Source organism: Malurus melanocephalus, unplaced genomic scaffold (genome assembly GCF_030028575.1).
Source record: "Malurus melanocephalus ecotype Western Australia unplaced genomic scaffold, MMel_1.1 scaffold_279, whole genome shotgun sequence".
Taxonomy (NCBI): domain Eukaryota; kingdom Metazoa; phylum Chordata; class Aves; order Passeriformes; family Maluridae; genus Malurus; species Malurus melanocephalus.
In genome coordinates, this window is record NW_026623511.1 from 70,107 (window position 1) to 89,190 (window position 19,084).

The 19,084-nt window shown below is 57.1% G+C and overlaps 2 protein-coding genes across 3 annotated transcripts in view; both read left to right on the plus strand.

The window, feature by feature from the left end:
* The window catches only part of WDR59 (WD repeat domain 59), a 49,574-nt gene extending 46,850 nt beyond the window's left edge, over positions 1–2,724 (plus strand). Inside the window, exon 26 of the mRNA XM_057376397.1 lies at positions 1,019–2,724. Within this exon, the coding sequence (XP_057232380.1) occupies positions 1,019–1,254 (236 nt within the window). The 3' untranslated portion in view covers positions 1,255–2,724. The remainder of the gene's footprint in view (positions 1–1,018) is intronic.
* A 4,245-nt stretch (positions 2,725–6,969) lies between these two features.
* FA2H (fatty acid 2-hydroxylase) lies at positions 6,970–18,844 on the plus strand. 2 transcript variants are annotated; one of them, XM_057376400.1, is made up of 7 exons: positions 6,974–7,269; positions 13,032–13,127; positions 14,804–14,946; positions 15,062–15,168; positions 16,411–16,583; positions 17,066–17,318; positions 17,999–18,154. In XM_057376400.1, exons 1-7 carry the CDS (start codon positions 7,003–7,005, stop codon positions 18,076–18,078), a joined length of 1,119 nt encoding a protein of 372 aa, XP_057232383.1. In that variant the 5' UTR covers positions 6,974–7,002; the 3' UTR covers positions 18,079–18,154. The 2 variants fall into 2 exon arrangements, with proteins under 2 accessions (XP_057232384.1, XP_057232383.1); XM_057376401.1 differs by lacking the exon at positions 17,066–17,318 and having other exon boundaries at positions 6,970–7,269; positions 17,999–18,844.
* The last annotated feature ends 240 nt before the right edge of the window (positions 18,845–19,084 follow it).

The following is a 19,084-nucleotide window of genomic DNA, read 5'->3' on the forward strand; positions in this document are numbered from 1 at the left end:
TGTTTGAGTCCTATTTAGACAGAGCATCCTGCTACATGGATGAAGTTCATTGGTTACTAAAATGTCACTGAAAATGTGGCATTTAACCTCTGACAGAGGTTAGCTCTGCCTGTAAATGGGTTGATTTCTTCACAGCTCTGGGTGTAGGTGAAGCTTGCAGGTGTTGGTTCAAGGGCTTTGCAGACTGTAACATCTCTCCAGCAAAGCTGGGAATGCACATACTGCCATGCCAGCAGTTCTSTGCTGATGGATGTCCTCTAATCCCTCTGAGATGCCCTGTTTTATCTGTGATCCTGGGCTGAAGTGTCCTTACGTTAAAATTGCAAGATCTCTTAACTGGATGAGCTAGACAGCAAATAGGTAAAGAGAATTTTTCTGCCAAAATACTTTCAGCTGCATAGATGCCCAGCTTAAGGACAGCTGCCAAATTGTCTTCTTCACAGACCTGTGCTTGACCTGGGGGGGGAAAACAGATGAGGGGTACCAAAGAAACAGCAGTAGTCTCACCTTGTCAGCCAGGACAACCTTAAGGGAGTAACTGGAGTGAAAACAGGTGACTTAACCCACTGCCTTTGCCCCTCCACGGCTGACAGTCTGATACAGGAGGCATCAGGTGTGGTCTGGGCTCTCTGTGATGGGAAATGGAAGCTGTTCATGTTTGCGTAGCGATACTTCGTACCAGTGAGAGGTGGATGAGATCAGCAGGAAGCCTTCATGTGTCAGCATCTCCCGAGCTTGAAATCCAGCCYACATTCCCAGCAGACAGCTGTGGCCATCAGGGCAATTGGTGGGCCAGTCAGTGTCCCAACACCCTGGTTTGCCTGTTCTTTTAATCCCATATGGAAAACAAACCAACATCCCTAAACACCAGGCATTCTCCCATCGTTTGGGAGCTTTGGGGCAGATCCTTGAGCAGTTTAAGGGGCTCATCTGCTGCACAAGGAGCTGTGTGCAGGGCTGCTTTGTCCGTGATTCCAGTGGCTCTGACTGTCCCGCTGTGGGTGTGCTCTCTCGGCAGAGTTCGGCGTGTACTGCAGCCACTGCCGCAGCGAGGTGCGCGGCACCCAGTGCGCCATCTGCAAGGGCTTCACCTTCCAGTGCGCCATCTGCCACGTGGCCGTGCGCGGCTCCTCCAACTTCTGCCTGACCTGCGGACACGGAGGCCACACCAGCCACATGATGGAGTGGTTTCGCACCCAGGAGGTGTGTCCCACGGGCTGTGGGTGCCACTGCCTGCTGGAGAGCACCTTCTGAGCAATGGGGACAGCGGAGCACCCAGGAACTGATTGAATATTTAATTCCCAAGCCATGTCGAGTCAGCTCTGCTCTGTTCTGTCTGGAGGAGATCGCCACAAGGAGCTGAAGCAGGAAGTCTTGGCAATGTGCTGTGGTGATGTTTACAAGTGCTTCCGTTACTCCTGCGCTTCCCAGGTTGCTTTCAGACCAACTTGACCAAATTCCTTGTGTCCATTGCTGGCAATGGATGCCAGACCAGAAAAACTTCTCTCCTGCAGAAGGGTATGTGAATATTGTTTAGTTTGGGATGAAGAGGTGTTTGGAAGCTCCCCTGGAAAGGACCCACCTGGCAGAGSAAAACTTGCTCCAGCAACATAGAGTCTCTTCCAGGTGCTTCCTTACATGGGCTCAAAGTGAGAAAAACARTTGTTTTACACAATTAAGGCAGAAATAATTCTCAAGCAACAGTAAGCTCTAGAGGTGAGCTGTAAATGGCGCTTGAAGAGGAAATAGTCCATGGAACTGTGCTGAGTTTCTTTGGAAGCAGCCAGGGTCCTTATTTTAAATGGCTGTTTACATAACTTAGATTTGCCCATAAAGCAAGAGAAGGAAATTACATTTTTCGGGATTATTTCTTAAATAGCTTTCTGCTCACTGGTCAGTACCTGTGGCTGGTGTGAAAAGCCCAGCCAAGCACCCAGGGTCCCTGGAATTAGTTGCTTCCAGCAGTTTTAGTACTGTTAGGCTTTAAGGTGTCTCCATCTCCTGCTTTCACCAGGTGATAAAATGCACTTTAACCTGTCTCTGTCTTGTTGGTGACACTTCCTGGTGACTGGGAARAGCATCTGCCTTTGGAGTTTGGGATGCACACTGTCTTTCCATAGACGTGTTATTTTGGAAAGCTTTTCTCCCTCACTGAGAAAACACGAAGAGGACACTTACTCCATACAGCTCCTTTTGGCTGCTGTCTCCAAGTACYATGGGGAAAATTATGGATAATGTGAGATTTGCAGCTGCTTGAGTGACTAGGCTCCTGAACAGGGAGGCAGCAGTTTCTAGGGAAAAAGGGGGTTTGGCAGGATGATGGAATCCACAGAGGTGAAAGGTTTATGACTTTTCTTTCTGTGGCACTGGAGAATGTACAGGATGGATCAGTCAGTTTGGGGCTGTGCCTGCTGGGCACTCCCAGCACAGGGACACTGCTATATGGTGTGTGCACACCTGCAGTGTGCAGCCTCCACCTCTCCAGGGCTGCCTTCTGCCTGAACTTTGGATTTGGGTGAATGTGTGGTCAGGGATGAGCCAGCTGGAGCTGYCCCCATCTGTACTGGCACTGATCCSCTCTGCCATGCTTGCCTGCTGAGTGGGGCCACGTGCCATACCTGCTTCCAATCCCTGTGCTAGCTCACGTGTGGGATCCTGCTGTGGAATAAACAGATGATGTATCTGAAACAATTAAAACATTAAAATTATTTTTTTAAGTGCTGTTCCAGTAGAATTTGGTGTTGCTCTGCTGGTTCTCCCTCAGCAGCTCTCCATCCCCGTGGGTGGTGAGTGTTGCTCCATGGCCGTCTCCCTGTACCCCAAAGCGGCGTACTCGGTGGTAGCAGAGCCCTGTAACAGCTGAGGGGCTGCCGGGTCCCCCAGCCCTGGCTGGGACAATATGCTGGCACTGCCACTCCAGCCTGGGAACAGAGCGGGAGCTGCCTGCGCTGGTGAGGCTCTTGGGAAAGCCAAGCCGGGCGGCGTCTGAGCTGCCGGCAAAGCAAAGCCAAGCGAAGCCAAGCCCACATCCTGCAGTTTGGGGAGGCCCTGGGCAGCGTCTGCCCCCCAGGAAAGCGGGGTGCAGCGGGGTCCTGCCCGGCGCCGCCGCACCCCCGGGGCCGGGCTGCTCTTTGCCCGGAGCGGCAGGGAGAGGGCTCCCGCCCTCCGCCTTGCTCCGTGACAGCCATTCAGCTTGGAAGTATTTTCATTTSCACGCTTGAGTGCTCCTGTAGCTTGGAAGGGAAAGAAGATTTGTTATTTAAAGGTGACGGACCGACAAATCGCGGTATTTAGTGTGTTATTACGGTCCATCTCCATAGTATGTGAATGCCCCTGAGGCGGAGCGGGGCCGGCACTTCAGAGGAAGGYGGAAAAGCCCTTGCCGTGGCTGTTTGTGTAGCCCTGCACAGCTAGGTGGAATTTCTTCCCGGATGCTGCCAGCATTTCTCTCACACCCTGCAGCACCTCTGGTGGCTTCTCTGGGAGCAGCTTCTCTCCATTCAGGAGTGACTATTGCAAGGAAACACGAATGGCATATTTCCTCCTGCCTGGAGCCTGTTGAAGAGAGAAACGCTGATGCCTTTCCTGTGCAGGGCAGCAAAAACTGGTCAGAAATGAAGGGTGGTGGTGCCCCATACCAGCCCCTTCTTCTGTGCTGCCCATCTCCGACTGCCTGTCCCTGCACCCACCTGCTCTTTGGAAAACTTGGTAAAATGCAAGAAGTTCCCTGCTCTGGCCACATCTCACTGAATTGCAGGCTTTAGAGAAGGGAGAGAGAGGAAACAGGCACTGCTCAGGCAGTGAGTCTTGGCCAGARCTTGCATCAGACCAGCTCTGGGGACACTTCCATGGTCAACCCAGGTGAATTGGATAGAGCCTGCAGCTGATGGACAGTGCTGAGGATCGTGGTCAGTCGTGCTGCAGGGCAGGGGGTGACCCATCCCTGGTTTCCGCTGGAGCAGGAGCAAGGGGCCATTGGATWCAGCCGGCTGCTCTGCACGAGGCAGGAGCGAGCTCTTCACACGCCGCGTGGGAAGGGTGTCAAACCACTTCCCTCAGGGCATCACCAGTGCCACGGTTTGCCAGGGCTCCAGGAATGACTGGACACTGCCAAGGAGAGGARCTGCTTCCCAGGCCACCCCTGTCCAGAGAGCCCAGCCAGCAGCGCTCTGCAGAGATGCCCACGCACCCCACACCTGCACTGGCACCCTTCCCAGGCCGGTGCAGAGGAGGATGCCGAGYGCAGAAGACCTTAGGTCCGACCCTGAACAGCTGCTTGCCAAAACTTGCTTCAGCTGCCTGCCAAGTGCRTCCCAAGGGCTGTTACCTGTGTGTATCCATGCTAGCTTTCCCAAGGATGGGGCTGGAAGAGGGAGAGAGAACTCCCACGACAGCCCACGCTGTGCCCTCAAGGCCACTGTCAGCTTTTTAAGCCCTATTTTTTTTCCWACTGAGGGTGTAACAAGCACGGTGTGTCTTCCCGATCCACGCTGAGGCTTTCCATATGTGGAGAAGGAACTTTAATCCGATGATCAAGTTTGGCAGAGAAAKGAGTGTTTGGCAGAGAGGGATCTCCGTGGATGCAATACCGTGCAGAATCTGTATCAGCCTCCTCCTCCCTGGCTGCCACAGCTCCATTATCCCAGCATCAGCCCCAGAGCGCTGCAGGGCCTGATCCTGCCCCAAGCCCAGCAGCACATTCCTGCTGTCTCCTGTGTGCCAGCCCCAGCGTCTGTCCGTCTGTCTGGTGGGTAAACCAGTTCAGGAACTGATGAGCCAAAGCCATTTATTTGGCTGCTCTCRTTTCAGCCAGGCTGATCAGCAGCCGGCTCCACTCCCTGATGCTGCTTGTCCTGGGGCTGGCGGGGTGCAGGGACAGGGATGGGAACAGCAGCGGGGGCAGGACCCTGGCACAACACTCTGCTGCCAGGTGGGTGCTGTTATGGTGGCATTTGCAGCTCYGTCCCTCTCCCAGTGTCACCAGCGCTCAGTGCATCCCTGTCTGCAGGTGACAGGGTCCCCCTGCTGCCCTGTTGTCACTGCAGAGCTGGTGGTTGGCTCACCCACTGTGGGGACACCCCTGTCCCCTGCATGGGGGGACAGAGCCCCACCACAGAGCCCAGGAGGTAACGAGGGCAGTGAGCTGTCAGCTCACAAGAGGCTGCCTGATGTCCCTGAGCCCTGCTGTGGCGCAGTTGAGGACCCACACGTCACCCAGCGGCTTTGTGGGCTGGCAAARGCTGGACCCATCTCTGCCATGAGCTGTGATTACAGAGCGTGGCCCTTGGCAGCACGTGGCCCCAAAACGCGATGTAGGGCTGGGCTGCACAGGCAAGACCAGCCTTTGGGGACGGCATGGTGGGCTCACAGCCAGGCATCCCCTCCATCTCCCCCAGCACCCCACAAAGGGATAATGGCCACTGCTCCTGCTCTGAGCATGCTTGCTCCAAAATCAGGTCTGGGGTTCCTGATTTGGGATTAGGTGCAGTGGCCTCCAGCCGAGAGCCCCAACTCATTCAGATCTGTCTCTTCCCCCCCTTGCCCTCATGCTCATCCGAAAATCCTTAATGTCCATCCAGAAGCCATCCTGATGGTCCAGAGGGCTGTGCCAGGCCGAGYTCACCCACCACAACCAGGACCACCAAGGCCCTTGAGGGAACCCCCTAGGGAGACTGTCCCACTCCAGCGCTTCTTTTGGCGTCTCCCAGCAAACTCTCAGGACTCTCCTGGCCTTCCCACCCCCCAAAGACCCCTCCAAGGGACCCCCAATGTGCCTCAGGCGCCCTGCAGCAGCCCCAGCAAGGAGCATGCCTACCCTTAACCCTTCTGCTCCTACTGGGGTGCAGAATCAATCAGCCCACCCCAAAAAGGGTTTTTCCCCTGAGCAGGTRGCAGGGCCATGCTGGGAGCCGAGTGGGAAGGTGGAGCCGATGCCGACTGCCACAGCAGGTTTTGCATCCTGATTAAAGGCCTCAGTGAATGCTTGGCCAGCGCCCCACGGCACCCCAAAGCCGGGGGGCTGGGGTGGTGTGATGACCCAGCCTTACAGGTGGGGCTGGGGGGGCTCCCCATTCCAGGGATGGCAAACCCCACCTTAATCACAGGTTGCAGYCCGGTGTGGCCGGTAAGGCCAAAATTTGCTGGGACGTGGCCAGTCCCTGTGGTCAAGGGTGTCACCCCAAAGCAGACCCCAACTTCAGCAGGAAGATTTCCCAAAAAATGTATGGGAAACTTCTTTCTTTTATTTTTTGTGAATWATTTGAYKGTGATTCTTCGGGGTGTTTGGGGSTGCCYCCTGCCCCTCCTGGCTAATTSTGAATTTAATTAAATACTGAAATAAATCTGCAAACAGCAGAGGAGGGGCTGTAGTGCCTGCAAACAGCAGGTGATGAKGCGGTGGGGTGCCCTTTGGGGGACCCCAGGAGCGACCCTGCTCTCCTACGGGGTGTGAGCCAGGACTGGGTTCCCCCTGCCTTGGCCACCCTGGATCTTGGAACGGGGGTTGATACCTTGGGAAGCGTGATTCCCCCAGGAGTGCCCTATATCCGCCCTATATCCTCCAGTTACCGCCCCGGCATGCTCCCACAGACTCCTCCCTGCCCCAGGGATGCCCATAGCCCAGTTCTACCCCGGTGCCACCCCATAACCCGTCCAAGGCTGCGCAAACCCCTCATTCCTGTCCCTCCCGGGGGACACACTCCCACCCCGTTTCCCCATTGACCCGGTGGGTGCCCCGTGCCCCCTGTCCCCGTTCCCCCTCTCCATTGCCCCTTCCCCGGCTCGGTACCTGCGGTAGAACGGAGCCTCCCCACCCCGCCGTGCCCCACCCGTCCATGGGGCTGCCCAATGGGGCGCGGCGGGGGCGGGGCTTGGCCGCATATGCATGTATGCAGATGAGCAGGTGCGCGCAGAGCGCGGCGGCGGGACGGGACGGGACGGGACGGGACGGGGACTTGGACGGGGACCGGGACGGGGACCGGGACGGGGACGGGCGGCGGGGCCATGGCCACGGCGGGGCCGCGGTCCTTCAGCGCCGCCGAGGTGCGGGCGCGCTGCGCGCAGGGTGCCTGCCTGGTGTCCTGCCACCGCCGCCTCTACGACCTGAGCGGCTTCGTGCGGCTGCACCCGGGCGGGGAGCAGCTGCTCCGCCGCCGGGCCGGCACCGACGTGAGCGCGGCGCTGGACGGGCCGCCCCACCGGCACTCGGAGAAYGCCCGCCGCTGGCTGGAGCAGTACTACGTGGGGGAGTTAGAGCCCGGCGACGAGCAGGTACAGGGACCGGGGCGGGCGCGGGCTGTAGGGGACCCGGGGACGGCGTGAACAGTTTCTATGGGGTGCCCCAGGTTCCGAGTGCAGAGTGAACAAGGGCCGTGGGGTACCGCAGGTCCCGGCACTGGCAGATACAGAGGCTACAGGGTGCCCTTTGTTAATCTGGGATGTACAGGATGTCTCTAAGGCACACCAGGTCCCGGGATMGGCATGTACAGCGTTTCTATAGGGTGCCCCAGGTCCCGGGACTGGGATGTACGGAGACTGTAGGGTGCCCTAGGTTCTGGGTTGAGTTTCCATCGGGTGCCCCAGGTCTGTGCTCTCTGGGTTCTGCGCAGTGCAGGGTCTATAGAGTGTCTCAAGTCCAGAGTGCGTGGAGTGGAAGATGTGCAGGGTCTGTAGGGCACGCCAGCTCCAAACTGTGCAGGATCTGAGCCACACAGGGTCTGTGGGGCACCCCAGGTCCAGGCTTCTCAGGATCCAAGCTGTTCAGGCTGACAGGGAGAGACTGGGGTAGGCTCTGGTGTGTCCATGGCAGAAAGTTTCTGGGGTGCATGTAGTGTGTAAGTGTTTAGTGCAYGCAGATCTCAGTCTGAGCTGTGACATGGTGTGTGTTGGGTGTGACCAGCACAGGATCAGGTTCTATAGGGTCYGGGATCTACAGGCCATGAGGGGTGAAGGGAACAGAGGGTGTTTGAGACTCCTGGGATCCTGCACGGGTGTGGCCTGAGGTGTGCAGGGTGCCAAGGTCCCATGTGCCTCCTGGCTCCCAGGAGTTCTGTGGGGCCRGAGTTTCAGGAGACCCTGAGGCCCATGGGGTGCCAAGTGCCCAGGGCCTGGAAGCTACAGGGTCCCACTCCATGGCAACATCCCACTCTGGCCATGCTAGAAAAGAGGGCTAATGGGTGGCTCATGGAGGTGTTGGGGTCTTTAGAGGGGTGCAGGAGATGGAACTCAGTGTCCATTTTAGCAGGGCTGTATGGCACCGGGTGGCAACGGGACAGGACACCCTTCCTGGCACTATCAGCACTCAACCAGGGGTCAGGGTGCTGGGCACTGGGCTTTGCCCATGGTGAGCAATTGCTSCTGAGGAGGGGAGCCCAGCCATCTSTGCCTGCCTGGTGTGGGGCATGGGTGTCATGAYACAGCTCTGTCYCCRCTGCGCCAGCCCCGTGCTGTCCAGRAGGAAGGGAAAGTTCCCCGGGGAAGTTCCGCTGCCTCCGGCTGGCACTGGACACTGCTGCCCAATTACCAGCCCTGACCAGCACACCGTGGGCAGGATGCTGAGCAGCGGGGCCAGCCCAGCCCCCTTCAGCAGCCCGGCAGCGGTATTCCCCTCTGSACATCCCAGCGAGGTCAGTGACCGGCCGGTCCCTCTGGCCGGTTGTTTGCGCTCGCTGGGTGTCCTTCCCACGGCGCAGCCTCGGCCCCGCTGCCACAGACAGGGCTTTGTTTCTGCCTCGGTGCGATGCCTGCGTTTTTCCCGGACGGATCCCGGCGATGGCACCTCCTCTGTTGGGACACTCTGAGCCGCCTGCTCCTTGCAGGCGTGACGAGCCCAACGGGTTGGGGCGAAGGAAGGTACCGGACAAACGGGTTCTTGYGCCGCAGCCCGCGCCGAGGGGAGCTGCCACCATCCCAACGCAAATACAAGGTGTGATAACGCTGGGGCGCAGGGAGATCAGACACTGCCTGGTGCCAGATAAACCATCCCAGGCTGTGACACACAGGGGAGGGGTTACAGCTGCCTGCTGCAATGGTGAAGCTGCGTCCGGCATGCACTGATGTGTGAGCTGCTCTGCCCTACTTCCTGCCCCCCAAAATCMTCTCTGGGCAGAGATGATGCCCTCTTGGGTTTATGCTTTGGTTACCTTGGGGCAGGTGTACCCCAAACAGCTCTTGACATTGCCCCAGTCTGGTTCCAGATCCCCAAAGCTTTACCAGAGCCTCTTTTCGCCTGTTGGAAGTCCCAGGGCTGCATTATCCCCGTGCTAAGGGATTCAGGATGCTGTGGTCCCACAGGCATCCAGCACCCTCCCCTGYTTTCCCCAGGGACTTCCAGGATTTTGGAAAGGGGGGAAAATGTGGTAAATCAGGACAGATAAAGAAGATAAGATCCAGCCTTCATCCCACTGGCTTCTCCCATGCCCCTTTCTGTGGCTCTCTCCTTTGGCCACAGCTTCTCCTTCATCRCTCAAACCCATTTGGCTGTGGACAAATTAACCCCAAATATTTTATCTATGCAAGTAGGACATATAGGGGAGATCAAAGTGAATACCAATAATTACCCAAAACTAGACAGTGGATTTTAACAGTCTCACCAGAAGGGAAGTGGATCAGCTAATTACCCCTCCAGTTTAAGCAATGAGAGACTTTCATCACAGCCCCTTTGGGGTGCATGACAGGGCTGTGAGTCACAGTAAATCCTCRGTCCTTCCCGGGTTTAGTGTCCTTCTCTTCCTCTTGCCTGTATTGCTGCATGTCAGGCTCGCCCTGGCTTTCCATCCCAGCTGAGCATGCTTGGATGTAGGCGGGATACCTGAGACACCTCTTTATGGATGATGTAGCAAGAAATGACTTCTTACATTGCTACTATGATTAGAAGAAGTTACTAGCAGTTTAATAGGCCCATGCAGTCCACGTTTAATGGGCACAGGCACAGCCTCACGGGGTTCTGCCCATGCACCACGATGCTGCTGGCATGGTGGAGCTGCGATGGTGCCACCATCGCCTGAGCTCTGTGCACCTCCTGGGATGTCCTCACTCTACATGCCCATACCTGCACTGCCAGCTCAGCTTGTCCATGAGGACACCAGCAAATTGAGGCTCTGAGGAGCTCARTGAAGGTGCAGGAGGCTCTGAAGCAATGCAGAGGTATGGTAGGGCTCYTCTGGGGTTTGACTCACTGGGAAAATGGGTGGGAAAAAAAAAACCCTGGGCCCAAGCTTTTGGCTGAGTACTTGTCTGCCAGTAGAATCGCTCTGTCTGGGCCAGGGGGAGGTTTCCAAATTCTCTGCCTGTGTCCCAGGAACACTGAGCCCTGTGCTGGACCACCCCTTCTGTCTGCACCTGCTCACATCACAGCTGGATTTTTCTCTTTTAACGCCCCAAGCCCTGCTGCAGGACAGCACTGGGCGGGCACAGCCAGCACTCTCCAGTGCTGAGCTCACCGTGTGACCCACGCAGGGCAGCTGGACGCTCCCAGGTGGATGCTGGGTCACCCAGTCACTGGATCATGCCATGCCCTGGTGTTTGGCCCCGCTGTGTCCCAGCAGCAGAGCCGGCCCCGTGTCRGGAGTGCCGCTCTCTCGCAGTTGCAGCGCTCTCGTAGGCGTCAACTTTCCCTTCCTTACACCAGGCCTCTCGTTCCTGTTCCCTGGCAGGACCTGTTTGCCTGGGGACAGCACGGATACATCTCCACCTCCCACAGTGACAACAGAGCCCAGCTCAGCACAGCCCTTCAGCCTTGTCCCAGCCCACCTCCTGTTCGGAGGAGGATGGGCAGAAGCCCCAGCACYGGTCTGGGGCCCATGGGGCTGATCCCAGCAGGGCCCCTGCGAGCTTGGGGCAGGCTGGAGCACCCACCCTCTGGGGAGCCAGTCARGACATGCCAGGGTGGTTTGCATCCTGGTTGCACCACAGCTCYCAATCCTTTCATTGCCCCAAGGTGAGCAAGAGGAGAGCCTTCCTCCTGCTCCCAGCTGAGGAAAAGGAGGAGGAGATGACTCAGATGCTGAGAGGGAGCTGCTGCAGCACACAGGGTGATGGCACCTCACTGATGTCACCCAGCCCTGGTGTTAGTGGTGAGGTGGAATGTGAGCCCCCCAATCCATCTCCYTGACCTGGGAGGACTGGGAAGCCTCCAGGCATGACACGGCACTCAGGCATCCATGGGCAGGGGAACTGGAGGTGTGTGAACATTTCGGAAAAGGGAGGAGAGGTGTCAGGCATTGCATCAGCACATCTTTCTTAAGCATCCTTCCTGCTGCTGGCTAGGTTGTGGTGCAAGCATGGAGAGCCACCAGCCCATTTCTCAGGATAAGCCGTTTCACTCTTTTAAAGCCAGATTTTCTTCCAAAGCACCTGCAGAGCAGAGGTTAAACCATAATTTCACCATGTTTGCTGGATTTTAAGGCATCCCACCTACAGCAGGGTTTTGAAATGTCTGGCTGAAGGACAGTGTGCAATATGGAAAATAGCAGTGCAGTCCTCACAGAGGGAGGTGTGGTGGTCCACGGCATCAGCTCRTATCGGTGCTCTGCCTGCAGTAAAATTGATGCCAGTGGGATTCCARCCTGGAAATGCTGGCTGGAAATATCCCTGTCCTTCCCTGCCTGCTGCCCCAGGCAAGGGGCTGCCTCAGAGCTGGGTTGTGCAGTTCCTGTACCAGCAGAATGAGGCTTGAAATCCGGCTAGCCCRGGAAACAGGGTGGGAGCACAGCTCGCAAGGAGTGCCTGCTGTCAGCAAACAGTGCCCGAGCCCTGCCTCAGTGTCACCAACGCGGCACAGAGTAAAGTCCTGCCAAGGTGACACCGGTTCTCCTGCATGCCAGGGCCTCCTGCAGCTGCCAGGGCAGTGCTCCCAGCAGTAGGATGGCGCTGCATCCCTCTCGGAGCAGTGGGACAGCATCCATGGAGGAGTTGAGAGAAAACCGTTCCTGTCTGGAAGCGGCACAGCTGGAATCCCGGTGGGCACGGCTGAGCTGCGACTGCCGGGCCATGCCGTGCCCTGCTCCGGGTTAATGGGTAACCCGAGGTGACAAAGCGGGAGAAAAGGCATGTTTGGCACGTCCTGCGCGGGGAGCTGGCCCTGCTGCCGGGGGGGCACGGCTGGCTCGGGGTTTGCACGGGCACGCCGCAAGCTCTCCAAGCCCCCCTCCAGCAGCACGGCCGGCGCCGGGGCTGGCACAGCCAGGGGAAGGAGGCCAGGGCTGGCAGCCGGCAATGTGTTTGCTCCCAAGCATCAGACAAGGCAGGTTCCTCCTGTTTCTCAGCCTGCCTTGCCGGTGGGACCACAGCTGGGTCTTCACCAGTGCCACCACTGCACCAGCATGTCCCCTGTGCCTTAAGGTGCTCTCTTGAGCCACAACCAAATCCCCATATTCCATACTCCCCATACTCCACAGCCCACGGCAAAGGTTCCCAGCCCAGTGTCCCCCTGTGAAGGGCACCTTGTCATTTCCCCAGGGACAAGGCCCCCCCTGCTGTGTTTTTCCACATGCCCAAAGCCAGGGTGGTGGCACCAGCCGTGTCACACTCCCCAGGTCTGCCACACTCCCCAGGTCTGTCAGCCCGGCTTTCTGAGGGACCAAAGAGCCAAGCTGGGCTTTTGTTGGAGATCAGCAGGGTGGGAGGAGGGAGCCCTAACCCAGCGATGCCCCTCGCTTTGCTGGCAGCAGCAAGGTGACCTCTGCTATGGCACTGCCYGTTTGCAGGGGGAAGTGCTGGCCATGGGCCCAGAGTTTCTGCATTGCCACCCTGAAGCAGCAGTGCCGTGCTGGGCTCAGCAGGAGGTTCCCAAAGAGCCCCGAGCCCGCCATGCTCGGTGCATGGTCTGAAGGGCAGCACAGCTCACTGGCAGCTGCTTTCCTCAGGAATCTGCTCTGTGGGAACTGACTGACTTAAATTCTCAAGAATTTTCCCCATCTTTATTTAGCAGGCTCGAGCTCACTCTGGCCATACCCCTCAGTGCTACAGCCATCACTGTCCCCAACTGAATCCACCACTGATGCTTCACCACAGGGTTTTCCTCCTCTTTTCAGAGCCTSTCTGAGACAGTGGATGAGAAGGAGGTGGTTGCTGCAGCCCAAACTCCAGAGCAGACAGAAATCTGCTACAAAACAGTGGCTGTGGAGAAGGTAAGAGCCCTGGAGTTTCTCCAGCACACTGTTTGCCAGAGAGCTCTTGGGAAACACCGGGTCTCCTCTTCCCTGCATGAGTGGTGGATTTCTGCTGACCTCTTGGGTGGGARGGATGGCCAAAGGGAGGGAGCCAAACTGATCCAGCCGTTTCTGCCCTTTCTCCCGGTGCGCATGGCATTGCTCACACTTTATTGCACAGGCGTGGCCAGGCTGGGAGTCTCCCATTGCAGCAGTATGAGAGGGATGTCTTTCTCTGACAGCAGCTGTGCCCTTSCGCAGGGAAATGTTGCCAAGCCGCACCTTGCTTGCTTTTATTTCTGTCTTGTTTTATTTATTTTTATTGCTTTATTTATTTTTTTTTCTCTTGCCTGTGCATTGTGTTGAGCAGTAAGGGATTCCCCAGCCTGGGCAGGGTGATCTCTGTGATGCAGGGTGCTTCCTGCTCTGCCTGCTCCTTTCCAAGCATGTCACAGTCGTGGGGATTTATCCCCATGATGTCTTTGGCTGTCCCTGCCCTCTGTAGCACCATCTGGTCACCACACCTTGCATGGTCCCAGCTGGTTGGTGAGTGTGCTTTTATCTTGCAGAAAGGTGTTTGTTTTTGTTTTTTTTTAAGCAGGAGAACATCTTTCACCCCCAAATTAGTATTTTATCACTGAGCACCTTTAAAAGAGAATGTGCCATTTTAAAGYGACTTTTTTGCTTTAACTTTTCCACTACCACCCCCATGGAGAAAGGCTCCATTCCCATCCCATACACCAGCTGGGGTTGTTTCCCCTCCTGTGGGATTGTGTCCATCCCTGCCTGCAGCAGAGCCCCCAAAATGCCCAGAGCAGCCCCGCTCCTTGCCCTGAGATGCCCTGAACTGAGCCATCCCCACCACTGACAGCACAACCCTGGGTGCCAGATTGCTGTGCCAGTGCAGTGTGGCCCCTCAGCCCCAGGAGAGCAGCCAGGCCCGGGGCTGGGCTGGGTGAGCATGGTTCCAGTCCTGGCACAGGGGTGGCACCAAGAGCCCACTGTACCCAGCCAGGCCAGCTGAGCAGTGCCAGAGGTGATGCTGCCAGTTGTGCCTCCCTATTTCCACGCCATGCCAACAGTGCGTGCCTGCACGGGTCCCTTCTTGCTCTGGCAAGAGCTCAGCCGTGCACAGMAGCAGTGCTGGAGTCCCATCCTGTATCCCTGCTCCCCATCCCTTCCCATTCGCTCCCCACTGGGGTGCCCAAACAGCTGTGGCTGCCCCACGTGTCCTTTGCACAAGGAGAAAGGTCCTTGGCTGGGGCAAAGCCGTGGGGATGGGATCCACGTGCTGCCAGAAGTGCTCTGCTGGCATATCACTGCTCACTATCTAATCTTGGCAGCTCGAGAGGCAAAGAGCCTCAGTTATCAGGGCCTCATGCTGAGCCAGGCCTGACCCTGAGCCAGCCACCTTCACCTTGATYGCCTGGCAGGTACTCAGTGACTCAGGGTGTTTACAGGTTAGATGGGGCTGATGCATGTCTGACCCCTCGTCTGCTCTGTGCTTGTGGGGAGCTCAGGGCACCTTGGAACTGCTCTTGGGGCATGGGAAGGGGATTRCAGCCCAAAATCCTGCAGCAGCAGCTCAGCTTTGTGCCTGGTATTGGGATGGTTTGTGGGCTCCACAGCACTACAACCACTGTCTGCTCCCTCAGGACCTGGTAGACTGGCAGAAGCCCTTGCTGTGGCAGGTGGGCCACTTAGGGGAGAAGTACGACGAGTGGGTGCACCAGCCTGTGGATCGGCCCATCCGCCTCTTCCACTCGGATTTCCTTGAGTTCCTCTCCAAAACAGCATGGTGAGCTCTGGGGTGTGCACTGTGCACTGTGCCCTGGATGGTGCCTCCCCAGGGAGGGGGGAATGGCTCACCAGGCAGCAGGACACTCCCTCTGACATCTCCTTGTACCCTATAGGTACGTGGTGTTCATGGTGTGGACGCCCGTGGTGCTCTATCTCAGCTGGGTCAGCTACACCTCCCTYGCTCAGGGCAAGACCAGGCTCTTCTCCTCCTTCACTACAGGTACSAGCTGCAGCAAAGCCCTTGGGCTTCCCTTACTGACCCCACCCTGGCTGGGGGGGAAACCTCTGCATCCYTTCCTCACCCTCCCTCTGTCCGTGCCCACCACAAGCCACATGCCAGTGCAGCAGGTCAGCCCCTCTCCCTGCCACCAGTCTGACCTGCATGGAACCACCAGTGCTTGCCCACCTCCATCCCCTCCTCTCAACACAAGATTTTTTCCCCCCAGAGGATCAATAGAGTCACAGAGCCCTCTGGCCTGGGCTGCAGCCTGCTCCCTCCTGCYTCCCTTCCCTCCATCCCCAAAATCGAGCTCTGCCGGTGCTGGGTGCCTCCCACCCGCTGCTGACGCCCACCCCGGGCCGCGGCTGGATGCCGGCGTGGCGGGGAACAAACCCGGCTCTCAGCGCCGCCGGAGCCACACAGTGCGGGGCTTGTTCGCCCGAAGCGCCTGCCCTTGAATCTCCCACTGTCTGCTCCCTGCTCCCCCGGGAACAACAGGCGTGGCCGGGGCAGCCTGTCTTCTTTGTTGTCCTTTTTTTTTTTTTTTTTTCTGGGCTCCCTATTTTTTTTGCAAGGTGCCACCCAGTGCCAGCTGTGCCCGGCTGTGGGGTGGGGAGCGCCTGCTGCATGGGCACCCCCTGCTCCTTGTGGCCTTTGGCACCTTGCTGCCAAGTTTTGTGGTTTTTTTTCCTAAAACTAAGCAGGTTTTGGGGGAATCCAAATTTTGCTAGAAAGGACACAGGGCTGGCAGCCAGCCCTGAAAGAGGGGGGTGGCTGAAAAATGTTCTGCGGGGGAAAATGCCCAACAAATCTATTCTTATGCCCCAAAAAAAAGAAACACCAACACCAATAGGACTGTTTTACTGTCACGAGTGCTGCCTATGCAATTTAGTCCCTCCTGCCTTGTTCTGGTGGGTGAAGCAGCTTTGCAAGGACGATGCAGTCCCTGAAAGGCACCTCTGAGCCCCTGTTGGAATCTGGAATGTGGGGAACCCCTCTCACTGGCTTCCTGCGGCAGCAAGAAGCTGATTGTTTCTGTAAATCAATGGGAATCAAAGGAAAATGTGGTTTGGAGTAGTGCTTGGGCAGGTAGCTCCCTGAAGAAGCTCTGGGCAGGAGGAAGATGAGAGGTGGGAGGGAGGGAGAGCTGAGCATCACCCTGATGCCAGTGGGAGGATGGTGATGGATAAAAGCACCCACACATCACCCGCCCTGCTGACTGCTGCACGTCTCCTTGTGTAGAGTACTCCATCCCCGTCCACAAATACTACTTCCCCTTCATCTTCCTCGTGGGGATGATCCTGTGGTCCCTGCTCGAGTACCTCATCCATCGCTTCGTCTTCCACATGAAGCCGCCCGCCAGTAACTACTATCTCATCACGCTGCATTTCTTGCTGCATGGGCAGCATCACAAGGTGAGTTGCAGCTGCCGCCTCCGCTGGCGCCTGCCATGCCGTGGGAATGGTGGCCTTTGTCCCACTGGAGCCTGTTACTGCGTGGCCTTTGCCCAGGCAGAGCCCSTTTGTGCCTGCTCGGTGTGACTGGTGCCATCCCAAGGGAGGCACTTACCCAACACCAGSCAGGGCTGCAAGGCTCGGAGGAGCTGGAGTTAAATCTGCAAACTGTGGTTGGGCAAGGGGGAAGACCGAAAGAGCCATGGGCTCCCTCTAGCTTCGCTGGAGGAAATGGCCCTGTGGATTTTGGGCACCTGCCAGCTAAAGCCACCGCCTGCCTGGCCRCCCTGGCGTGCATGGCAGGCTGCTCCTGCCACCGAGTACCACTTTGGGGAGGGTTTTAGGTGCTGGCTTCTCCCAAATGGGCTTCCCCAATGCTCATCAGGGATATGCTGGGAGAGGTAGGGTGAGCTGCCTGTYCCACCGTCTCTCTCTGCTTCCAGTCTCCCTTCGACAGCTCTCGCCTGGTGTTCCCTCCTGTGCCAGCCTCGCTGGTGATGGGCTTCTTCTACGGTGTCCTGCGGCTCATGCTGCCCGAGATCCTGGGGCTCGCGGTGTTCGTCGGGGGGCTCTGCGGCTACGTCATCTACGACATGATGCATTATTACCTCCACTACGGCTCGCCCAAAAAAGGCTCCTATCTCTATGGCCTGAAGGTTTATCACGTCAAGCACCACTTTGAACACCAAAGATCAGGTAGCACCATGTTCCCCATGCATGCTGGTGGGGGTAAGGGCTGTCAAAGTCCAGCCTACCTGCATGTGTGTGCAGCTGATGGCTCCAAAATATTTGGGGTTTGGGAYGGGGAAAGCCAAGCGCTGTACTGCTGGGGAAGCAGCATGTGAGGTGCTGTAGCCCATGGGTAACATTTCCCGATTCCCAGGTTGAGGATGGGGAGCCAGAGCAGTGCAGGGTGAAGGCAGCAGCCTGTCTCACTGGTGGGCATCAGGGCTGCTGGGGGATGGCAGGGTGGAGGCCAAACCCATATGGTGCTGGGATGTGGGTGCCTGTCCCTGCCCAGGGCAGCATCTCTTTCAGTTGGGAGGYGTTGACAGGTGGAGAGTGAGGCCCTGGGCTTCCCCAGATCCGCCCCACACCTTCCCTAGCCCAGTGCTTGCTCAACCTGCCCTTTGCCCGGTTTCCTAGGAGAAAACGCCCCATCCAGATAAGCTATCATCCATGGGGCTTGTTGGCATGTCCCAGCCAGCTTCTGCTCCTTCTGCTCTTCCTCCTTGCCCTCACTTTACCTTCCTCCCTTCCCAAAATGTGGACACTCCTCCCTCACCACTTAACACAGAGCCCTTGCAATACCCGGGGATCGTGGTGCCATGGGCTGAACACTCAGAAGGGCTGAACACTCCCTTCTCTGCCCACAGGCTTTGGCATCAGCACACGCTTCTGGGATTATCCTTTCCGGACACTCATCCCCGAGGAGACCTTCAAGAAAGAGGACTGACAGCCCCAGCCCAGTGCTCAGCTGCTGGCTCCGTCCCCTCCGTCCCCAGCAAGGCCAGCTGGTCCCTGCCCCATTCCTGGGGGCTGTGCCACAGCAGTGACTCCAAACTGGAGCATCCCTCTGGAGTGCTGTGGTCCAACTGTGGCGCTGGCAAGGGGATGGGGGGCTGAGGATGGGAGGAAAGGGGAGGAGGAGGCTGTGGCTTTCCCTGGGGGACTCCTGTCCTCTCCAGGCTACGGATGCACGGGCAGATCTGCTGCCTGAAAGATGAAGTGCCTGATGCCACCCTCCCTCCTCCGCTCTGGGACCTTTCCTGTCTTGCCCTGTCTCTCCTGGGGTTCTGTTTCCCAGGACATCCAACATGCTGCAGTTAACCCTATTGCCTAACTCGTGCCAAGGGGATTCCCAGGCCCGATCTCAGCACTGGGTTTTCTAATGGCCTGCAGCCCTTTTAGGGTGGGTCCTGCAGGTCTGGATTGTGCCTTTTCTAACCAGTGCACCCACATCTCTCTGCCAGATTTATCAAGTTCACAGTTTTCATAGACATTGGCTACTTGAAACTCAAACTCCAATGAAAAGAATTACTATGAGATGCCTTTTTTTTGCTGATCCAGTGATTTTATTTTTTATTATTTTTTCCCTAATGTTTACTGCAGATATTTAAAGGTTTGGAATAAATTTATATGTAAAACTGTAAACACTACAATTGTAAATAAACTGTATATTTTGAAAAATAAAACTTTCTAAAAAGGGTCTGGCAAATGTATCCCCTGAGCCTGCTCRCATGTTCTCCCACTCTTGGTGTGTCCCTTTCCAGGTGCTGATGGCCCTCAGAGCCACCATCCCTGGCTCCYCTCACCAAGCACAGTGAGGGAGGAACTTTGCAGGGGACATCAGCAAACCTGTGTGACGCTGGGRCTCTGGGCAAGCAGAAGCTGCCACTCACTTCTCTGAATTTGGGCAATAGCATCACATGCTCCACGGAGCTTCCCAAAATCAGCCTGGC